At 40.9% G+C, this 19,654-nt stretch overlaps 1 protein-coding gene across 1 annotated transcript in view; it reads right to left on the bottom strand.

Moving 5' to 3' along the window:
• PLPPR5 (phospholipid phosphatase related 5) overlaps positions 1 to 19,654 on the bottom strand; it is a 123,337-nt gene that overhangs the window by 58,605 nt on the left and 45,078 nt on the right. The window contains exon 3 of the mRNA XM_049616751.1: positions 19,230 to 19,480. Coding sequence (XP_049472708.1) covers positions 19,230 to 19,480 — 251 coding nt within the window. The remainder of the gene's footprint in view (positions 1 to 19,229; positions 19,481 to 19,654) is intronic.

Genomic DNA, 19,654 nt, shown 5'->3' with positions numbered 1-19,654 from the left:
TCTAAATTTCTTCTTTAAAATGTGATACATGCGCCATGAATTAAGATAAAAATGGAGTGAATCAAGATTTTTTTTTTTTATTTTGGGCCCTTTCAGACATTTCTCATCAGACACTAAGATAATTGATGACACTGATAATTACTGGAAAACTCAATATAGGTGTGTGAATTTAAAGGAAAAGATAAAGGTCACTGCTTAAAAAAAAAAAAATCCTAAGAACTGTGTGACCACTGGGTCAATACAAGTCAATATTGTGATGTGTCTGATAAAACAACAAGTAGACAAACCAAACCAAATAAAGAAAATTTAATGCCATCTTAGGTTAAACAGTACTAGATCAATTTCTGGGGTGTTTGTGTAAATATTAGATCTCTGACATCCCTTAATAATTACATTTGTAAAGTGCTTTATGGTCACAGAATCATAGAACTGTAAAAGAAGGAAGTTTACAGAAAGTCCAGATGCTTCTAAATGGTATTTCATGAATTCTTAGGAAATTCACAGAGGAGCTTCTAGAGCTTTTATGAGGAGGGAAGTGGGGAAGGAGGGTGGATTGCATGATTATATGGTACCAGGACTGCTTATCTAATTTGCAGGGTCCAAGGCAAAATGAAAATGAGAAGCCCCTTGTTGAGAAATCATTAAGAATGTCAAGAGGGTGACAGTAGGGTATTACACCAAGTGTGGGGCCCTCCTGAGCTTGGAGCCTACATGACAACAAAGCTCATATACCCATGAGACTGGCTCTGCATGTTATCATTCCCAGTTTAGACAGGTACTTGGAAAATTACTTGAAGAATGTGTGGATCACAAAAGGTAAGAAGAGAGGATACTACGGAAATTTTATTGATTATCCCAGCAAGTGAGGATGAGGGGCTGAACCAAGTTTGTAGAGTGGGAGTGAAGGGTTATCATGCTAACATTAATACCTCCTATGACTGTCCAATTTTGCTACTTAATTTCCCCTATCTTGGGGCGCCTGGGTGGCTCAGTCAGTTGAGCATCCGACTTCAGCTCAGGTCATGATCTCACGGCTCATGAGTTCGAGCCCTGCGTCGGGCTCTGTGCTGGCAGCTCAGAGCCTGGAGCCTGCTTCAAATTCTGTGTCTCCCTCTCTCTGTGCTCCTCCCTGGCTCATGCTCTGTCTCTCTCTCCTTCAAAAATAAATAAAAACATTAAAAATAATAATAATAATAATTTCCCCTATCTTCTTCATATTTGTAAATGACTCCAAAACTATAATCTTAACACCACATTAACTCCAAGAAATTAAAGTACCCAACAAGAAAACTTTATGGAATAAGAAAAAATCAATTACAGAATGAGTTAAACCTGTGATTTAAAAAAAAAAGTGATTCCATGTTAAAAAATGGTCCAGATGAATTAGTGAGTGGCATCGTAAGTTAAACATAATAGCAATTAACATATAAGAGCACTTAAATATAAGAAATATGCCTGATTTATGTGTGGTGGCTCCCTTTAGTGTTCTTATCTGATGAATGCACTGTGATTTCTGGCTCACTCTAAGAAGCCAACAGCACTAGAACATGGCATTATGCCATTGTCATGTGAGCAGCAAGGGACCAGGATGTGAGTCAAAACTCCACTCCTGGGAAACTACAGAGACGTGAGCCACACAGAACCAAGGTTAAGAGACCTGGAATTCTGCATGGTCAGCACTCCAGGATGTGTACTTGAGTTACTGGGGAGGCAGTGGAAGGCAGTGGTTTAGAGCACACTGAAGGAACATTCTGGATTCAGATCCTGGCTCCAGCATATACCAGCTGTGTACTCTGGGCAAATTATTAAATTTCTCTGAGCCTCAATTTTCTCATCTTTAATTTGGGAATTGTAATAGTACTTATGGCATACAAGTTGAGGACTGAACAAGATAATCTATGAAAAATATTTAGCACAGAACCAACACACACAGTGAAAGGATGTTACTTGTTATTCAGCTGTTCACACAAATACAGTATCCCTTTTTTAGGGAAAACAAGAGCCAAGGGTCTTAAGTTTTAGGGCTTTCTAGGGTTCCTTATACACTAAGAGGGTCCAAAGCAGAGCTGTGCAGAATGGTGGGAACACAGCGGTGAACAATCATAGGCTCAGCTAGGGACAGGGACCTTACCAGCCACCATCTCTGTGAATCTAATACAGCTGCCTCCATGTCCACAGGCATGGATAACTAGGGTAACTAGGATCATTTATAGCTGTGCACCAGGACCTGTCCGCCCACAGGATGTGCATAGATCCCATTCAGGCATCATCTCCAATTATGAGGGTGATTAAAGATTTTCCCAGTTGAGGTTAGAGTGGCAAAAAGCCTCAGTGGGAGGACCTGTGGGCCTTATATAAGTGCCAAGCGAGAAGTCCCCACTTCTCTCTTGGCTCTAAAAAAATTTCCATAAAATAATGCAAAAGCTTAATTTATTTAAGGAATTAGACCCATTTATCAGAGGAATTGATCCAGTGCTTTGAGTAAGCACAGCCTCTCAATCTGAGTACCATTTTCTGCATCACTATACTTTGAGATTATAGATTTATTAGGGGACAAGGACAAGTCATCTACTTAAATTTCCTAGTTACAAATAGTGGGCATTTAAGATACAGTTGTCATCGTTTAAACCAATCAACATACTTTTCTAAATCTGTATTATATTCATGCTACTGCTGGCATTGTGGTACTATAAAGAATGGTCTCTAACCTCAGCGAATCTGTACTCTACTGGAGGCAGAAATACATAAATAATAAAACAACAATGGTAATCTTGACCCTTTTTAAATGCAACATTACTAAGGCCTTCCCAGATTAGACCACCAGCAGTGGCACACAATGGGTGGGGCAGTGGCAACATTCGGCCCCAGATGCAGGCAATAAAGGGATGCAATAAGAAAGCCTACTAAATCTCTATCTGCTCCTTATGATTGCCAGGCAATTCTAAACAATAGTAGTAATAATACACTCCTGCCCCCCAGAATCTTTTGTTGGGGTGGCTGATTGTATCCTTCAAAGATGGCTGCAACAGTCTCCCAACCCCTTGCTCCCTTGCTTTTCCCCCACTAAGGTGAAGTCAAATTCTCCTCCCTTTGCATCTGAGCAGACCTGTGACTTGCTTGTCACCTGCAAAAGGCAGCAGATGTGACACTATGAACTCATAAAAGCCTATGAACTTCTGCCTAGTTCTCTGAAACACCTGTGCTTGGTGTTTTGTGAGAAATCAGACCACTGAGGCTGCCATGCTGGGAGGAAGCCAAGGCTCATGGAAAGGCCATGTGAGGGCAGCCCTAGTCTTCAAGTCCCAGCCCAGATGCAGACACCTGAATGAGCAATCTTCCATGCCCCAGATATCAAGACACAGTCTGTCAGACTTTGAGTCTTCCCAATTGAGGCCAGAACATCGTGGAGCAGAGACAAGATAGCCATGCTGTGTCTTTTTCATGCATCTGACCTGCAAATCTGTGAACACAGTAAATCGTTTTATGCCACCAAGTTTAGGGTGATTTGTTATGGAACAATGGTAAGTGGGACATTGGTCTAAGTTGAGCTAATTGCCGCAATTACCACTGAATGTTAAGAACATATATGTAAGCTTCAGATAAGCACATTTTATTGCATAATCTCTAATAAATATTATTTAATTAATATTTTAATTTGAAGAACTTAAGGAAGTTAATTTGAAGAACTCCAAACTAGACACCTGACTTCTGGCATGTGGACTCAGCTACGCATATTTGTCTACAGAGTACATCTGTAAAGGTTGGGAGCCACTTAAGCATGCTTTGGCCACAGAATATCTCCAACCGCAATGCTGCTACATTTAAACAGATTTGAGAGGGAAAAAACCCATGGTAGGATTGTAATTGTAAAGATGACAAAATAGAACTTGGGTGATTTCAAATTCTGCCAATCTGTGTGACTACTTGGGTTTTTTTCAATGTATTTATTTGAAAGAGAGAGAGAGAGAGAGAGAACGCACATGCAAGCAAGAGGGGAAGGGGCAGAGAGAGAGGGAGAGAGAATCCCAAGCAGGTTCCATGCCACCAGTGCAAAGCCTGCCACAGAGCCTGATCTCACGAACCATGAGATCATGACCCCTGCTGAAATCAATAGTTGGACGCCCAACTGACTGAGCCCAGGTGCCCCAGTACTTGAGAGTTTTTTATGTTTAACTTAAGGAATAATATAATGAAACAACGAAATGTTCCATTACAATGAACTAATGAAATAATATGAATGTATGGTATTTTTGTTTCTAAGTTGTAATTTTAGAAATCCATGAAATACTGTTCTAAATTTTTATGTGTTTAAAATTAAAATATACTCTTGCTTATTTTAAAACTGAAAAATGAATCAATAAAATAATGATTACTACTGTTATCACATAACTATAATTGAAAATACTTTTTCCATATAGAGGAAAATATATAAACATTATCTGCTTTGGTGTCAAATATACTAGGTACGCCACTGAAGACGGGGAGATTAACTTCAGTTGAAAAGATGACACAGTACATCAAAAAGACCAACCTTGATCTGGGTCACAAAGGTGAAGAGCATTTTCTCTCTCACTACAGAGCATCTCGACCCTTTATTGGTACTAGGACATACTCCACAGTATGAGAAGCATATACTCCTTCCCACCACCAAAACCACACAAAGGTGGATGTCTCCTTCTTCCAAGCCCTGGCAAGCAGCTGCTGCGAGCACATGATGCACACACAGTCAACCAGACATGCCTGCAAGTCACACAGAGAGTAGATAAAGTGAAACATCCACTCCACTGGCAGCCGTGCTGGCGGAGGCATCAAGAGGTGCAGGAGTGGGACTGTCCGTGGTCCTGCGGTCAGAGCAGCGTATCCTCCCCACACCCTTCCTGCGGTCTGATTCTGACTACGGTTCTGGCTGCTCAGACCCCATCAGCTCCTGCTCATTCTCTGAACCTCGATTCTAAGCCTGCCCTTTCACTTCATTTTGTCTAAAGCCAGACTCGCTTTCTATTATTTATAGTAGAGAATTTTGACAAATACATAACAGGTGAATAGAATTTTGACCAGACTGGTATCTGCAGGTACTGGAAATACTGTGGATGGAGAGAATAGCAAAAGTACTGGAGTAGATGAAACTATTGTGGTTCGTGTCTGGTAATGGTCCAGTGTGAATGGAGTTCCCATGAACTGAGAACTAAACTCATGAAAAAAGGGATTATGGAGGTACCTGGGTGGCTCAGTTGGTTAAGCATCCAACTCTTGATCTCGGCTCAGGTCATGATCCCACAGTTCATGACTTCAAGCCCCACGTTGGGCTCTGGATTCTTTCTCTCTGCCTCTCTCTCTCTCTCTCTGCCCCTCCTCAGTTCTCTCTCTCCCTCTCTCTCTCTCTCTCTCTCTCTAAAAATAAATAAACATTAAAAAAAAAAAGAGGGATTATGAAATAAGAGAGGTGTCTGAGCTCAAGCCACCATAACAAAATACCACAGACTAGGTGGCTTCAACAACAGGTATTTATTTCCCACAATTCTGGAGGCAGGAAGTCTGAGATCAGGGGCAAACATGGTCAGGTTCTGGTGAGAGACTTATTCCTGGCAAGAGAAATAGACAGCTTGCTCTCTGCTATCTTTTCTTATAAAGGCATTTAATCCTATCATGAGGACCCCACCCTCATCACGTCATAGACACCTAATTACTTCCCAAAGACTCCCTCCCCAAATACCATCAATTGGAGGTTAGGGGTTCAACATACGAAGTTGGTGGGTAGGGAATTGGGGAGTGGGGCAAGAAACGCAATTCAGTACATACCATAGGAAAAGATAAATTTTAGCCAGGACCAAGAGGGCCTCATCTGCCACATGTAAGAGTGTGACCCTTGAAGGGCTGGTGAGGGCAGGCTACAGAAAGCTTTTATGCAAAGAGAGACTTGCTTAACACTCATGCTTTAGGAGTGTTGACTCCAGGGGCAGAATGTAGTATGGACGGATGAGAGTAGGATTTTCTCAGGAAGCCTATCTGGGAGGCTCCTGCAACAGTCAAGGCAAGATGACACAAAAGAGCCAAATTCAAACAGTAGGAGTATGGGGGGCAGGGTGGAGAAGAGTTTGGATTTGAAAGATATTCCAAATGTGGGACCAACAGAATTAATCAGGCATCTGGATGTGGGGGTGTTGAAGTGGGAGAGGTTGAGGGTGACTCAGAGATTTCAGGCTTGGGTAACTGGGAAGGTAGGAATGCCAATAATCAAATCAGAAGAGACAAAAGCAGGAGCACATTTGGAGCAATGGCAAGATCATGATTACGATTTTGATTTCTGAAACGTTGAGTGTAAAGAGCTGATGGAACACCACATCGATCTGTTCAAGTTAGGAACAGTCTGGAGTTCAGAAGAGATGTTAAGACGAGTGAAGGAGTTTGGGGTTCGCCTGAAGACATGGAGGGGTTAATGAATGAGCTCGCACTTGGGAAGGATAACAGAAGGAAGAAAAGGTCAAGAACAGAGACTTGGTAAATACTAGTAGATGGTCTTCTAACATTGCAATAAAGCACTTAATAAAGGAAGAAGCAAATTGGGACATAACGTTCTCAAAGTCTTACAAGAGAAAAGTTGGGATAGGTGGGTGTGAGCTAGAGTCACCATGTTGTTGAGACAGTCGGCAAGACAAAGCCCTGAAGAGGCTTTTGATAAGATCACTGTGGATGAAGTCTAAGGAGTAGTATTGTTAGAGTGTATGTGGCGGCAGGCAGAGGGGTGGTGGGTGAACAAAACCCATGTTGAAATCGGTTGATAAGGTGAAGAAATATAAACTAATCTTTCTAGAAGTTTCTTTCAGAAATGGAATGGTGGCTCAAATTAATGGAAGGTTTTTGTGTGGTTGTTGATTTTGTTCTTTGATAGTGGAAATTTTAGCAAGTCTAAGGAAATCACATTTCCCTACATTGTACATAAACTAATAGCATACATTTTTATGTATAGAAAGATGCCTGATTAATATGTTTGACAAAGGAGAGAAAGCAATAAATATATGTATGTAAAGTGCTTAGCACAGTAAGCATTCAGTAATAATAGTTATTTTTATATTCTAAATTTCTATATTATTATAGAGGGATTTCTCCTTGCTATTTGAAATACTTTGTTCCCGTTCCAAGGTTTTCTTTAGATGGCATAAATAAACAAATGGCTCAAAGCAGACTGTGTTCACAGGAGAAGGTAACTTCTTTTGTAAGATGGTGGAAAAGGTGCCAAGAAATCTCCTTGATTTAAACTATATCTTCAATTTAGGGGTGGGGAAGCTGATGACTGAAATTACAGTGCCATATTTTTTTTTCCTATATGTTAAGGCACTCAAAATATTTTTGGCACAGAGAAAATCACGGAAGATAATGCATCACAGTAGTAACCCCTTGCTGTGCATTAGCTTATAGAACCTCTCTGAGAACAAGATGGAGGCAGTGCGGCAAGCCACTGAGGTAAGTTGCTCTCCTCTTTCTTCAGGAAAGAGCCAGCCATTCTGCTGTAGGGAGGGCAGTGAGCTGAGAATGTCCACGTGTAGTTCACAGTGCTTGAGCAGAGGCCACAATCTCTCTGGCCAGCCCCCAACCAGTGATGGAGCACAGCAGGGGTACTAAGGTTTGGCCATGTATGCCCAACATGAGGCTTTTCCAATGAGCAACCTCTGGTGAAGATTGGTTGAGACTTTGCCAGATATGCACCACACTCTGAGACTCCCCCTCTCCAATCTCACTTCTCAGAGAGGTTCTATCTTTTACAAGTGTTACCTCCCTCCAAGCTTCCCATAAATCGTAGCTTCCTAATTGTATTTCTAATACTGCTCCTAATTCTATCTTAGCCTTCCACTTTGTGGAGGATCCTAAGAATTGGGATGATCTAAGAAAACAGGTGATAAGATGGGGTTTAGGGACATGTCCTTGCTGGAAATGAGGACCCCATCTTGTGAAGTATATGGAGGCACTGGGTAACAATCCAACTGCTAAAACCCACCAATAGTGACTTGGAAGAATGTTCTGGTGGAGACACTGTAATCAACTTAACCTGGTTTACACTAAACTTTCCTGATTTTAGCACTGGAAGTATGAAGTCTGATGGCTGGCCACCCTAATTGGGAGGAATGACTTAACCAGGCCAATGACATGGGAAGCTGAGAAGTCCATGGAAACAATGACTAACTAGAGGGATAATGAAATTGGCCAACTCTTACTAAGTTGTGTTGGCACCCTACAGAAGAAAAATGAAAAGCTGAGGAGAGTTAACGAACAAATGAAAACTGAGTGTGATGGCCAGAGTTCCTCTTTGGGAACTTAGAAAAAAAGCTCTTGTTTCTGGAGTTTCAGAGTAAAAAAAGCTGAAGTCCAAACTTATCACTTACTAGCTAAGAGTCAAGGGACCTTCAAATATCACTGACTGCTCAGCTAAGGCAGGTCCATTATACCAAGGTCAGGACTCTAGTTAGAAAAATCTAACACCTTGACATGGGGATGGGGAAATCTGAGTGGATGTACATGAATATTTTGGTTCATCAGATTCCTCTAAACGCTCAGAGCCTTCAGACGTGGCTACCACCCCCACCTACTCAGGGCTAGCACTCCTCCCAGCCCCACCCATACCAGGGACTTTCGAGTGGGGAAGTGAGAAGCCTCTGTCCCCCAGTGCAATAGGGGTCTGCTCATGATCTGCTCCCACCTCTTTTCCTGGCTGCCAGGCCAACCACTGGGGCTTAGTTGCCAGGATGTGATAAACAGAATAAGGAAAGAAAGCGACTCTGCCCCAAAACTGCTGCAAGAATTAGCCAGCGCATACCAGTTGGAGTCAGGGGAGACCTACGTGGTGGGATTTTGAAGGTGCTTTATCAAGGATGCTGAAACAGAAACAGGATAAGGGAGAGTTTGTGGACATGAGGACACTCTCCCTGGGGATATGGGATTTAATACTCTTGCAAGGCCCCTGGGGAACAGTAAAAACTCCTTGCTGCGCAGGTTCCTAAAAGCTTGGAGAAAATGATTACTTTTTCTCGATGAAGCTGACATGCCTGAATTGCTTCGGCAGACAGTGGAAGAAGGAATTAAAAGGCTCTGAGAAGTGACATTGCTGGAATGGACATGTAACATGAGCCTCAAGGACCCACCAGAGGATGATGTACCATGGGAGGACCTCATGGATGTACCATTCACTGAGGCACAAGGAATGTGCTAGTGAGAGGGGCAGTAGCAGGGTGCAGGAGTTGAGGGGTGCCTCTCCTCCATAAGCCAGTGTCGTTGGTAGGGGAGGTTACCACAGAGCTGGGTCCTTTATATCCATGCAGACCATGGAATGCCTGAAGAAACAGAAGCCAGTGACCAGTGCTTAATCGTAGGAGCAGTGGTAGGGGTTAGGGGGCTGTGTCTCAATTATCATAACAATGCATAAGGCCCTGAGTGACAGGCAAGGTGACTTGACCTGCAGAAAGTTTTGGAGATGATTTATAGAACATAGTGTGCCCTAGAGGCAAAATAGATAAGGAGCCCAGAAGACTACTCAATACATACCCACAAGATGACAAGAATGCAGAGCTGAAAGTGGATGCCCCAATAAAAGTTTCAATCCTTTGTGCAGTTACCAAACTGGAATGAAACTCACTGACTGAAGAGGCAGCAGGTCCCTAGAGGGAAGGACCCTATAACACTACAGAAAGTATGTATTGTAATGATTTTCCCAGTCCTTCCCCAAAAGGACCTATGACCATTTATTCAGGTGACTACATATTGGGGGGAGGAGAATATCCAGGCATTTTGAGGACTATTGAACAAAAAGTCTAAGGGGACACTGATTGCCTGGAGACCTGAATTAGCATCATCATGGCTCCCTGCTTCAAGGTCCTATGGGGACTAGGTAGTAAGTGAACCTCGGCCAAAGTCTACTACGTCTGTGAACACATCTAGTGGACATTTTCCCCTTGGCAGGTAGACTATTGGGGGAATTTAATAGGAAGCTTATGAAACTATATCCCCACTCCTGCCAAGATAGTGAATCAAAAACAATACTGCATTAAGGAAGGGGGGATGGTGGAGATTTATCTACCTCTTAGGATCTCAAGAATGTAGGGGTAGTGGTTCTTATCATACCTCCATTTAATTAACCAGGCTGGACAAATCTTGGAGAAAAACTACAGTCTCCTGAATCTTAGCTAAGTAGTAGTGACCACTGATTTGTCAAATGCATTATTTTCTATCTTGTTCAAGAAAAAGAATGAGAGGGGCGACTGGGTGGCTCAGTTGGTTGAGCGTCTGACTTTGGCTCAGGTCATGATCTCACAGTTTGTGAGTTCGAGTCCCGCATCAGGCTCTGTGCTGACAGAGCAGAGCCTGGAGCCTGCTTTGGATTCTGTGTCTCCCTCTCTCTGCTCTTCCCCAACTCACTCTCTGTCTCTCTCTCTCCTTCAAAAATAAACATTAAAAAAATTAAAAAAAAAAAAAAAAAGAAACAGGATGAGAAACAGTTCACATTCACATAGAACAGGCAAAGTTTTACATCATGGTGTATGTCAGTCCTATGCATTAACTCTCCTGCTCTTTGCCAGATCATAGTCTGAAGAGACCATCGTATTGATTCTTTGCATCAAAGATATCATGCTGATCAAGCAAGATAAAAGATGGTCAGCACACTGGAGGTCTTGGAAAGATACACGCATTCCAGATCTTGGGAGATAAACCCTGTAAGATTCAGGGGCCTGGGACATCAGTAAAATTTTTAGGGATCCATTGGCCAGGGATATGCTAAACATCCCCTCAAAGCAAAAGACAAATTATTGCATCTTGTACCACTACCGCAAAAAAGGAAGCACAACACCCTCAGATCACTACGTGTTCTTGGGGAAACACATCTCATACCTATGAATATTGTTCTGGCCTATATACCGGATGACATGAAAAGCTGCCAGCTCTAAGTGGGGCCTGGAGAAGAAAAGGGCTCTACAACAAGTACAGGCTGTAGGGCAAGCAGCCCTGCTACTTGGGCCACAGGATCCACAGGTTCTATGGTGCTTGAGATGTCTCGGCAGAAAGCATACAGTCCAAAGCTATGAGAATCACCGTGTTGGCTCCTGGAGCTCAGGAGCAAGGCCATGCCTTCTGCGGCAAAGCTTGATGCATCTTTTGAAAAATGGGTATGGGCGTGTTATTGGGCATGAAAGAGATGCAATGCTTGACCACACATGTAGAGCTCCCCATTGTTAAACTGGGTTCTGTTGGACCCCGTCAAAGCGATAGTGCCTACCACGGAGGTCTAATGAGCATTAAGCACCGCCAATGCTGGTTAGGTTATTATGTATCCAATTACTGTACATCGTAAAGAAGTAAAAGGTAACATAAAAGTTGTCATTTCAAAAGCAATTAAAGTTCTTTAGCATCACAAATGATGTGTAGAACATAGAATATTAAAAATTAAGAATCATAAAAATAAAACATTCACTTACAATCAAAAGTACAATTAAAATCCAACAATCATGACCATTTATATTACTTTTAGGGTTTGAGCAATTTGGCTATCTGGAAAATAGGACATGGGACAGGAATTTATGGAGTACAGTTTTTCAGCAACCTTCCTAATTCATATCGTGTGATGTTCAATTAAAATCAATGGACTAGGGGTGCCTGGGTGGCTCAATCGGTTGAGCATCCAACTCTTGATTTTGGCTCTGGTCATGATCTCATGGTTTGTGAGATCTGTACTGACAGCACAGAGCCTCCTTAGGATTCTCTCTCCCTCTCTCTCTTCCCCTCCTTTGCTCATGCTCTCTGTCTCTCTCTCCCTCTCTCTCTCTCAAAATAAATAAATAAACATTAAAAAAAAATCAATTGGCCAGTTTTCTTCATGACTGGGCATGAGGCTGCTTCCTTTTCACTGGGGCACATGCCAGGAAGTAGTGTGATATAAAAGACCAAATACTGGCTTTGGAGTCAATACTGGCCTGCATTGTATTTCTGGTTCTAGCAAATACTAGCTATATAACCTTGGGCAAGCTAATTAGCCTCTTGCATCTTCAGTTTTGTTACCTATAGAATGAAGACAGCCATACTTTCATTCCAGCCACTGTGAAGACTAAGGCCTATAAAAAAAAAGTACTTAGGATGAGGCTAGACTGTTACTTTCTCATAAATGGAAGCCGGAGGACTGAGGGCTGAAATCTAAGAGCAGGACACAGTACTAAACTCGGGCCCAGGGATTTGGCTAAGTTTAGCCAAAGCATCGAAGTAAGCGGTGACGGTGTGTAAACCCTGCAATGCATACAGGAGCACTGGTTGTGGGTCTAGGTCCGGCTTTCCTATTCCTGTGCTCTAAGAGAAAATGCTTAGGGATTCCCAACTACTCAAAGCTATACTCAGTCTGCCGTGGCTCAGGCTGATGGCAGCTCATGGTGCCCAAGCTCAATCCATTTCTCAGAAACTAGGAATTTCATTTCATCTCACTTCATTTCATCTGACTCTGGTCTCATCAGCACTGGGCTGTCAATCTTCAAATCCTTATTTCGTATCTGAGATTCTTTGACAATCTCCTTATAACATTCCCTTTACTTTTAGTTTCTCTCCCTTTTAATTCCCTCTTTATGCTCTATCGGACCATTTTAAGCTTCAGAAGGAGTTGATATCAGTATGTTCAGGCTTAATGCGTTATAGGTATTCCATATATATTTATGGAATTGAATTAAGTAAAATAATTCAGAAGCACTGCCGTAATGTCAGTTTTCAACCCCGTCTTACTTATTAACCCAAATGTTAAGCCTCAAGTTGGTTTACAGTGACTTTCTGATTTATTTATTCTTGCTAATCCTTAAATCCCATATATACTCCCCATCTGAGGTTTCCCCTCACTAGTTCCTAATTGTATCTGCTGTTTCTTGCTTGCTGTCTTTGCTTTCATTGTCCCCATCTCTGGAATGCTTCTTCTTTACCTATTCAAATCATATTCATCTTCAAGACCCAGGCCAAGTGCCACTTCCCACTGAAGCACTCCCCGATGGTACTTGTCCACGGTGATCTTTTCCTTCCTGGATACTGAATGGCTCTCACCGTCATCACCAGATACACTAACATTCATATTCCATCTAGAACTTTATTATGCACTATCTCTAGGGAAAACTTATCCAGTAGGCATGGAACTTAGATCCCAGATACTTGTAGGGACCAACAAAACTGTTATAATTTCCTTTAAAATCAGAAGGAAAAGTGAACATTCAGGTTGAAGAAAATATTGAATATACGTTATTTATTAATTTGTTTTTATAGCAATGAGGTTGTAAAGCATATACATGTTTTCAATGGCAGAGGAGGTCCTGAAAACACAAGTGCCTAGGGCCTACAAAAGTCATAACACAGGGCTGACTCTGTCTGATATTGTCCTATACGAGTAAGTCCTGTTTTCCTAAATAGAATTTGCTAGTGCTGCCAGAAATCCCGAACCTGGAGTTGGTGAACACCTAGGAAGCCCCAGACATATTAACGGAATTCTATGACATACTTTTCAATATTTGTAAGAGCTTAATAGAATAGTATATTTACCCAAAAGAAGCCCACCCACAGGCACTAACTAAAATGTCAGTACTCTTTGCTGTTGGCCGGAACTGTATTAAGTCAGTTGGCAGCAATGGTGATCTCATGCTGCTTACTGGTTCTGATACATTGTGGAAGACACAGGGACTTCTGGGATGTGACTGGGGAACCAGAAACCATTATAAAGTGATGAGTCAATCCCAGAATACCCAGTTATAGTGGCACTTACAGAAGCCAGATAAAACTAAGGTAAAGATGCAGAGTATCCAGGCGTCTTTAATCATTTACTGCTTTATATTTAATAGCTGTATGTGTGCCATTTTAATAATTGTATGTGTACAATTTCAAAACAGCATTATTATATATTTTTTATCATGGGCCACTGTTTAATATCTAGGCCTACGCATGCATGAGTGGCTCAGTTAGTTAGGTGTCTGACCTTGGCTCAGGCCATGATCTCACGGTTAGTGAGTTCGGCCCCGCATCCAGCTCTGGGCTGACAGCTCAGAGCCTGGAGCCTGCTTTGTATTCTGTGTCTGCCTCTCTCTCTGCCCCTCCTCTGTTTGCACTCCTTCTTTCTCTCTCAAAAATAAACATTAAAATTTTTTTTAAAATAATATCTGGGCCTAAGTTGAGATGGGAAAGCATCATATTAGACAGAAGATTTAGAAATATAAAGTTCATGGAGGAGTGTGGTAGAAGAAGGTAAATTATAAAAGGGGGCCATGGTAACGAAAACATTGGAACTAAATGGGTACTTTGCAGATGTCTTTGGTAACCTCCCCATCCCCTATGACACTTGGCTGAAGGCTGACAGGAAAAAATTGTCCATCGACTAATACCAGTGGTCCCGGCAACAGTAGTCACAGTAATAGTATAGCAGTCACTTTATGAGCGAGTGCCCACTAAATACCTTTTAATATATTATCTAGTAGACCACAGATTTGCTCATTTGAAATCTAGAGCACAGGGATCATACACACTTCAGCGTTAAATTACTTCTGAGCAGGGAAGATTTAGAGGAGTGGCCTTCTGATAGCAGCCAGATCTCATCAGTCACTGAAGGCAAATACATGAGGGCAGCCCAGAGCTTTACCTTCCACCCACTTTGATGTTTCGCCTTCAAACACAATCCCTGACCAGTCTCATGAAATCAAAGGCTGCAGGAAAACTGCCATGCATCCCCCAAATTCCTGTACCCCACACTGAGGAGCTGTTCATGCCCCTACACAGATTAGGTAAAATATTACTAAACGAAGGCCAAACAGATACCAGTGGGTCGTGTTTATTTAACCCTCGTCTTGGCAGCCTGTGGCAGCCCATGTGCACATGGGACCTCATGAGATTATTATAAAAGGTGGCTTTGTGGGCAGCAAGAGCATGTAGATGCCAAAGACTGGACACCAACAAGGTGGGGGGTAATGATACTTCAGAGCTTTCCGCTAATATTCTGGGAAAAGACTGCAGTGAGTTGTTTAATATCCACAAATTCCTCTTTTGCTAGTACATCAACTTCTTTACAGTCTGACTGTACTGCACCTCCCATTTATAGGTGGAGTCTGTTTCTCTGCTCCCATCAATCTGGGCTGGTCTTGTGGATTTGCTTGGACCAACAGAGTCCAGAGATGGGGATGGTGAACAAGTTTTGGAGCACAAGCTTCAAGACGCCCTGTAGCTCAGGTCTCTGCTCTCTTGGAAGGCTGCTCTCAGATCCTCTCGGAGAAAATCTCTTGAGAATGAGAGAGGCCCAGGTATTGAGCTGTCCCATCCCCATCTACCCCTAGCTGAACACAACACATGAGAGAAGCAAGGTTCTAAGGACCAGTAAAACCCACAGAATCCTGAGGACAGCAAATTCTTGTTTTGAAGGGTGGTTTGTTCACAACCAAAAATAATAACAGGCCAACAAGTGTAGCTGACCCCTTCCTTCCTTCCTTCCTTCCTTCCTTCCTTCCTTCCTTCCTCCCTCCCTCCCTCCCTCTTTCTTTCTTCCCTCTTTCCTTTCCTTTTTCCTTTCCTTTCCTCTTTCTTGCTCCTTCTCTCCCTCTCCCTCTTCCCTTCTTCATTTTCTTCCTTTCCTTTTTCCTTTCCTTTCTTCTTTCTTTCTTCCTCCCTCTCTTCCTCTCTCTCTTCCCTTCTTCATTTTCTTCCTTTCCTCTTTTTCTTTCTTTCTTTCTTTCTTTCTTTCTTTCTTTCTTTCTTTCTTTCTTTTTTCAGAGAGTCAATATAAGGTCATAATTGGAAGTAACCTAAGGAGATCATTTTATGTCTTCCTGTCACTGATTTATAAGATCAACTGGAAAGTCATGAAACACTGTTTCTCATTCTCAACTTTGAAGTTCATTTTACAATTAGAAAAACTGCTCACTTCATATGAAATGAATAACACAAAGCTAAATTTAAATATTATTCTAATGTGACTTAACACTGAATTATAAATGTAATGGTTGAGGGTTAAATAACCTTCAGAATGTTTTCCTGGGAAACCAACAACATTTGCAAAAATAGGCATAGGGATTTTTTTCCCCTGAAAGTTCTCAGTAAAGCAAAAGAGAACTCTGTTATCAAATTATCCCCAAAAGCCTTAATTAAAGTCAAATGCTAAAGGAGACTTCAAGTTCCTTAATTTTATTTACTAATCCATAAAGAGAAACATCAGAAAAATATTTCTCAGTTCTTATTCATATACTTCATAATATGGCTTATTTATTTTTATTATGTATGTACATATGTTTACCACACTTACACAACATTAAACAAACATATATCTAAATACAGCAATAAGCCTGTTTCCACAGAAAATACTGATTATATGGCTATTTTCTCCTATATACCTACTCATCAAAATTCTGGCAAGCATTTCACGAGCCTGTATTAGCTCAAAATACCCCGACACTTCTATTATAAAGTTTTCCCAAGGTGTCTCTAGTGAAACTGGGAAGAAATATATATGTATATGGGATCAAATATAACAGCAAAACCTGACTGCAATGCCTACATTTGCAGCAGGAGTTATATTCAGAGTTGCCATGGCAGCCACCCACACTCACATACTCATAAATGGGTGTAGGGAAGAGAGAAAAGGAGTTAGTAGAGAACAGAATCTATTGTTAAAAATACAGAGGTACCCTTCAATGTAATTACAAGTAGGAATCCTGACTTTTAGTCTGAACCACGTTTTAATGTTAGAAGATTTCCAAGAGTTGCAGTGTTGTTAAATGTTTTTTCTCTAAACATATCTACCATCTGAACCCTCAACCATAACCTTGATGGATGCTGAGATTATGTGGCAGCAGGAGGAAATTCAGCTGATCATGCATACGTTAGGGCTAATATGATTCAGTGATTCCTTCTCTGGAATACTCGGAATCATTGTAGCCAGGAAAGTGTGTGGTTCTATGGATCTGGACGAGTTACTTCACTTTCTGAGTGTCCTCATCTATAAAATGGGCATAATAATGCCACATACTTCAAGGAGTTTTTATGAGGATTCAAAAAATTAGTACCAATAATCAATCATTACCTAAATAGTAGTTACAATAAAGAATAAATTTTAAGACATCAGTAAGAATTAGTAATACATTAAATGAATTAGTAAAAGTGAAGCACTTGGTGCTTGATACATAACAAATTCTCAATGAATATTTTCTATAATAATAATTATTATATACTATACAGATAATTATGTATTTTTTATATACATATATATATATATATATATATATATATGTATGTATATCCAAGAAGTTGTTAAAATACATGCCAGCTGACTAGAGGCAAGGTAAGATATTAAGATTTCGCCAGTACTTAAAAAGATAATGCCTTGTCCTAAAAGCAATGCCTTTGAAAACACAATTTTGGCAGAACAAAAAGATCAAGTATTTACAATACTAGCACATTTGCCACCATTTGCAAATGCTGGTTATACAGCAAAATCTACCATCTATTAAGTGCTAAAATAATGTAACAGGATTTGTTTGGATTCAGAGAGTCTTCTAGAATTTGGCTCAAGCCATTGGTTTGATCACATATGTATATGCAGGTACATTTACAATTCATACTCAGATACAAATACCAGTGTCAAATTTAGACGTGATGACAATGAATGAAAACTATTTTCTGACTTCTGATTCACTCAAGTTTTAAATCTGCATTTTAAGGCTGAATGCTTCATATTCTAAAAGAGGTGTAACATGTCATCAAGCAGGTTAGCATAGGAAAGAATATGCATGGATTAACAGATTTCATATCAAGTCTAGAAGTACCTGAGAATGGGAAACAGAAAGTAAAGCTGATGGAATAAAGAAATCAGGGGAAATTAAAGGAACAGAGTTGGGAGCACACCGAGAGGGGAAAAAGGGAGTTGTAACTAACAAACTGTACAGAAGTCAGAAGACAGTGGAAGAGAAAATGGATAGGATGGGATTTGATCTTTAACTCTATAAAATCCTGTTTGATGGGATTTTTTAAAAAGCCCAGGCTGTGAGGGATAGAATTAGCTTGGCCTGAAAACTTTAGAAATGTTAAAATGCATACATTCATGGCCTCCAAAATTACCCTGCCACTGCGAATGTTATGTACAATGCTAAATTTCCCCTCCTAAATTGTTGCTTATTTAGTAATTTTATTTCCAATCTCAAGTAGAGGTGTCATGGGGTATTTTACTGCTTGGCTCTTTGTTTGTTTTTAGAGATAAGCAGGCATGATTGCATTAAGAATATCAGAGATATTTCCATAATCAAATACCTCTTTGAGGGTAAAAATAAGTCTGAGTTTTTTCAAGTCATTAGCAGTGATAAAATTTGGTTTCAAATTTTGTTTGTGATCTCCTGTCAATGAGCTAAAATCAGAAGAAAGTAGCTATGGGCACCATTAGAAAGGAGAACCCCTGAAGGCATTTAAATTCTCTGAACCTCTTACTGTAGCCATGGAAAAGCCTACAGAGCACGCTTTCTGGAGCCCAGCTCCATAGCTGCAAGGCAGATCGTGGTGATGGAGGAAAAGGCTGATGGCAGGAATGCAGGGGCCAAGAGCTACCTGCCAAGGTTCCCCTTGTTTCTGCTCCTGCGTCTCAGTAAAGCACTCGACCATCACCACTTACTTCCACCTAGAGGTCCCGGATAGCTACACCAGGGGCCTGGCTCTCACTACTAAAATGAGGGCAAAGACTCAAGAATAAAGGAAAAAATAATTTATAAGGACATTTTGGCTAGTTCTGTGAGAACATATTAAAACACTGGTTGAGATATTATGATGACATAGTTACCAATAATGAAACAAAAAAAATCTTTCTACAAAAAGAGTGCTCCCTTCCCCACCACCACCAGAGAATATTAGAGCTTGAGTAGGCAGCTGAGAGGCCTGGGTAGTTTTCTTAATTGGGCTATTGCAAGATTATGGGGACTGCTATGGGACAAATTTGTTTCCATTAAACCCTATTTAACATAAAGACAAACATATTCGCAAATAGAAATGCTAATGGCTATATTTTTTAATGCAACCACTACCCACACATAATCTCATGAGAGTCAACTGACTTAATTTTATCCACAGTACAAACAGCTATTATTAAAAATAAATTAAATGGCCTACAGAAAGCTGTTAATGTGACTTCCATTATGGCAGAGAAAAATAATTTCTTCATTGGGAGAATTAACAGAAGGACAGACTAAGACTGGTTAATAATCCTTACTTACTGTCAGATACATAGCTGCATAGACACTGAGAGCTGCTTCTTTGGATGGAAACGTTTTCCTTGCTCTCATGATGAGATCTGGGTTGCCCGTGCAGGCCTCTTCCCCGCTGATGAACTGTGTATACTGCTGACATCCAAGTGCTGTATAGTTGGGCTTACACAGGGCAAGAAAATGTGGAGCCAGATTCCCGGTAACTACTTGCCCAGCATTTACAAAGATATCTGTAGCAAATAGCCCAAATGTATAAATACCTGAGGAAGAAAACAAACCATTTTAACTCTTTGGGGTTTTGTTTTTGTTTTTGTTTTTGTTTTGTTTTGTTTTTGTATTTCAGTTTACAATAAACCAACATGGAAATATTTTAGAAACTATAAAATACACTTACAAACATATGGTTCCCTCCACTTCCACTTCTCTCCAGTTCT

This window comes from Panthera uncia (genome assembly GCF_023721935.1).
Source record: "Panthera uncia isolate 11264 chromosome C1 unlocalized genomic scaffold, Puncia_PCG_1.0 HiC_scaffold_4, whole genome shotgun sequence".
Taxonomy (NCBI): Eukaryota; Metazoa; Chordata; class Mammalia; order Carnivora; family Felidae; genus Panthera; species Panthera uncia.
The sequence above is the reverse complement of the archived record's forward strand: the minus strand, read 5'-3'. Positions and strand labels throughout refer to the sequence as shown.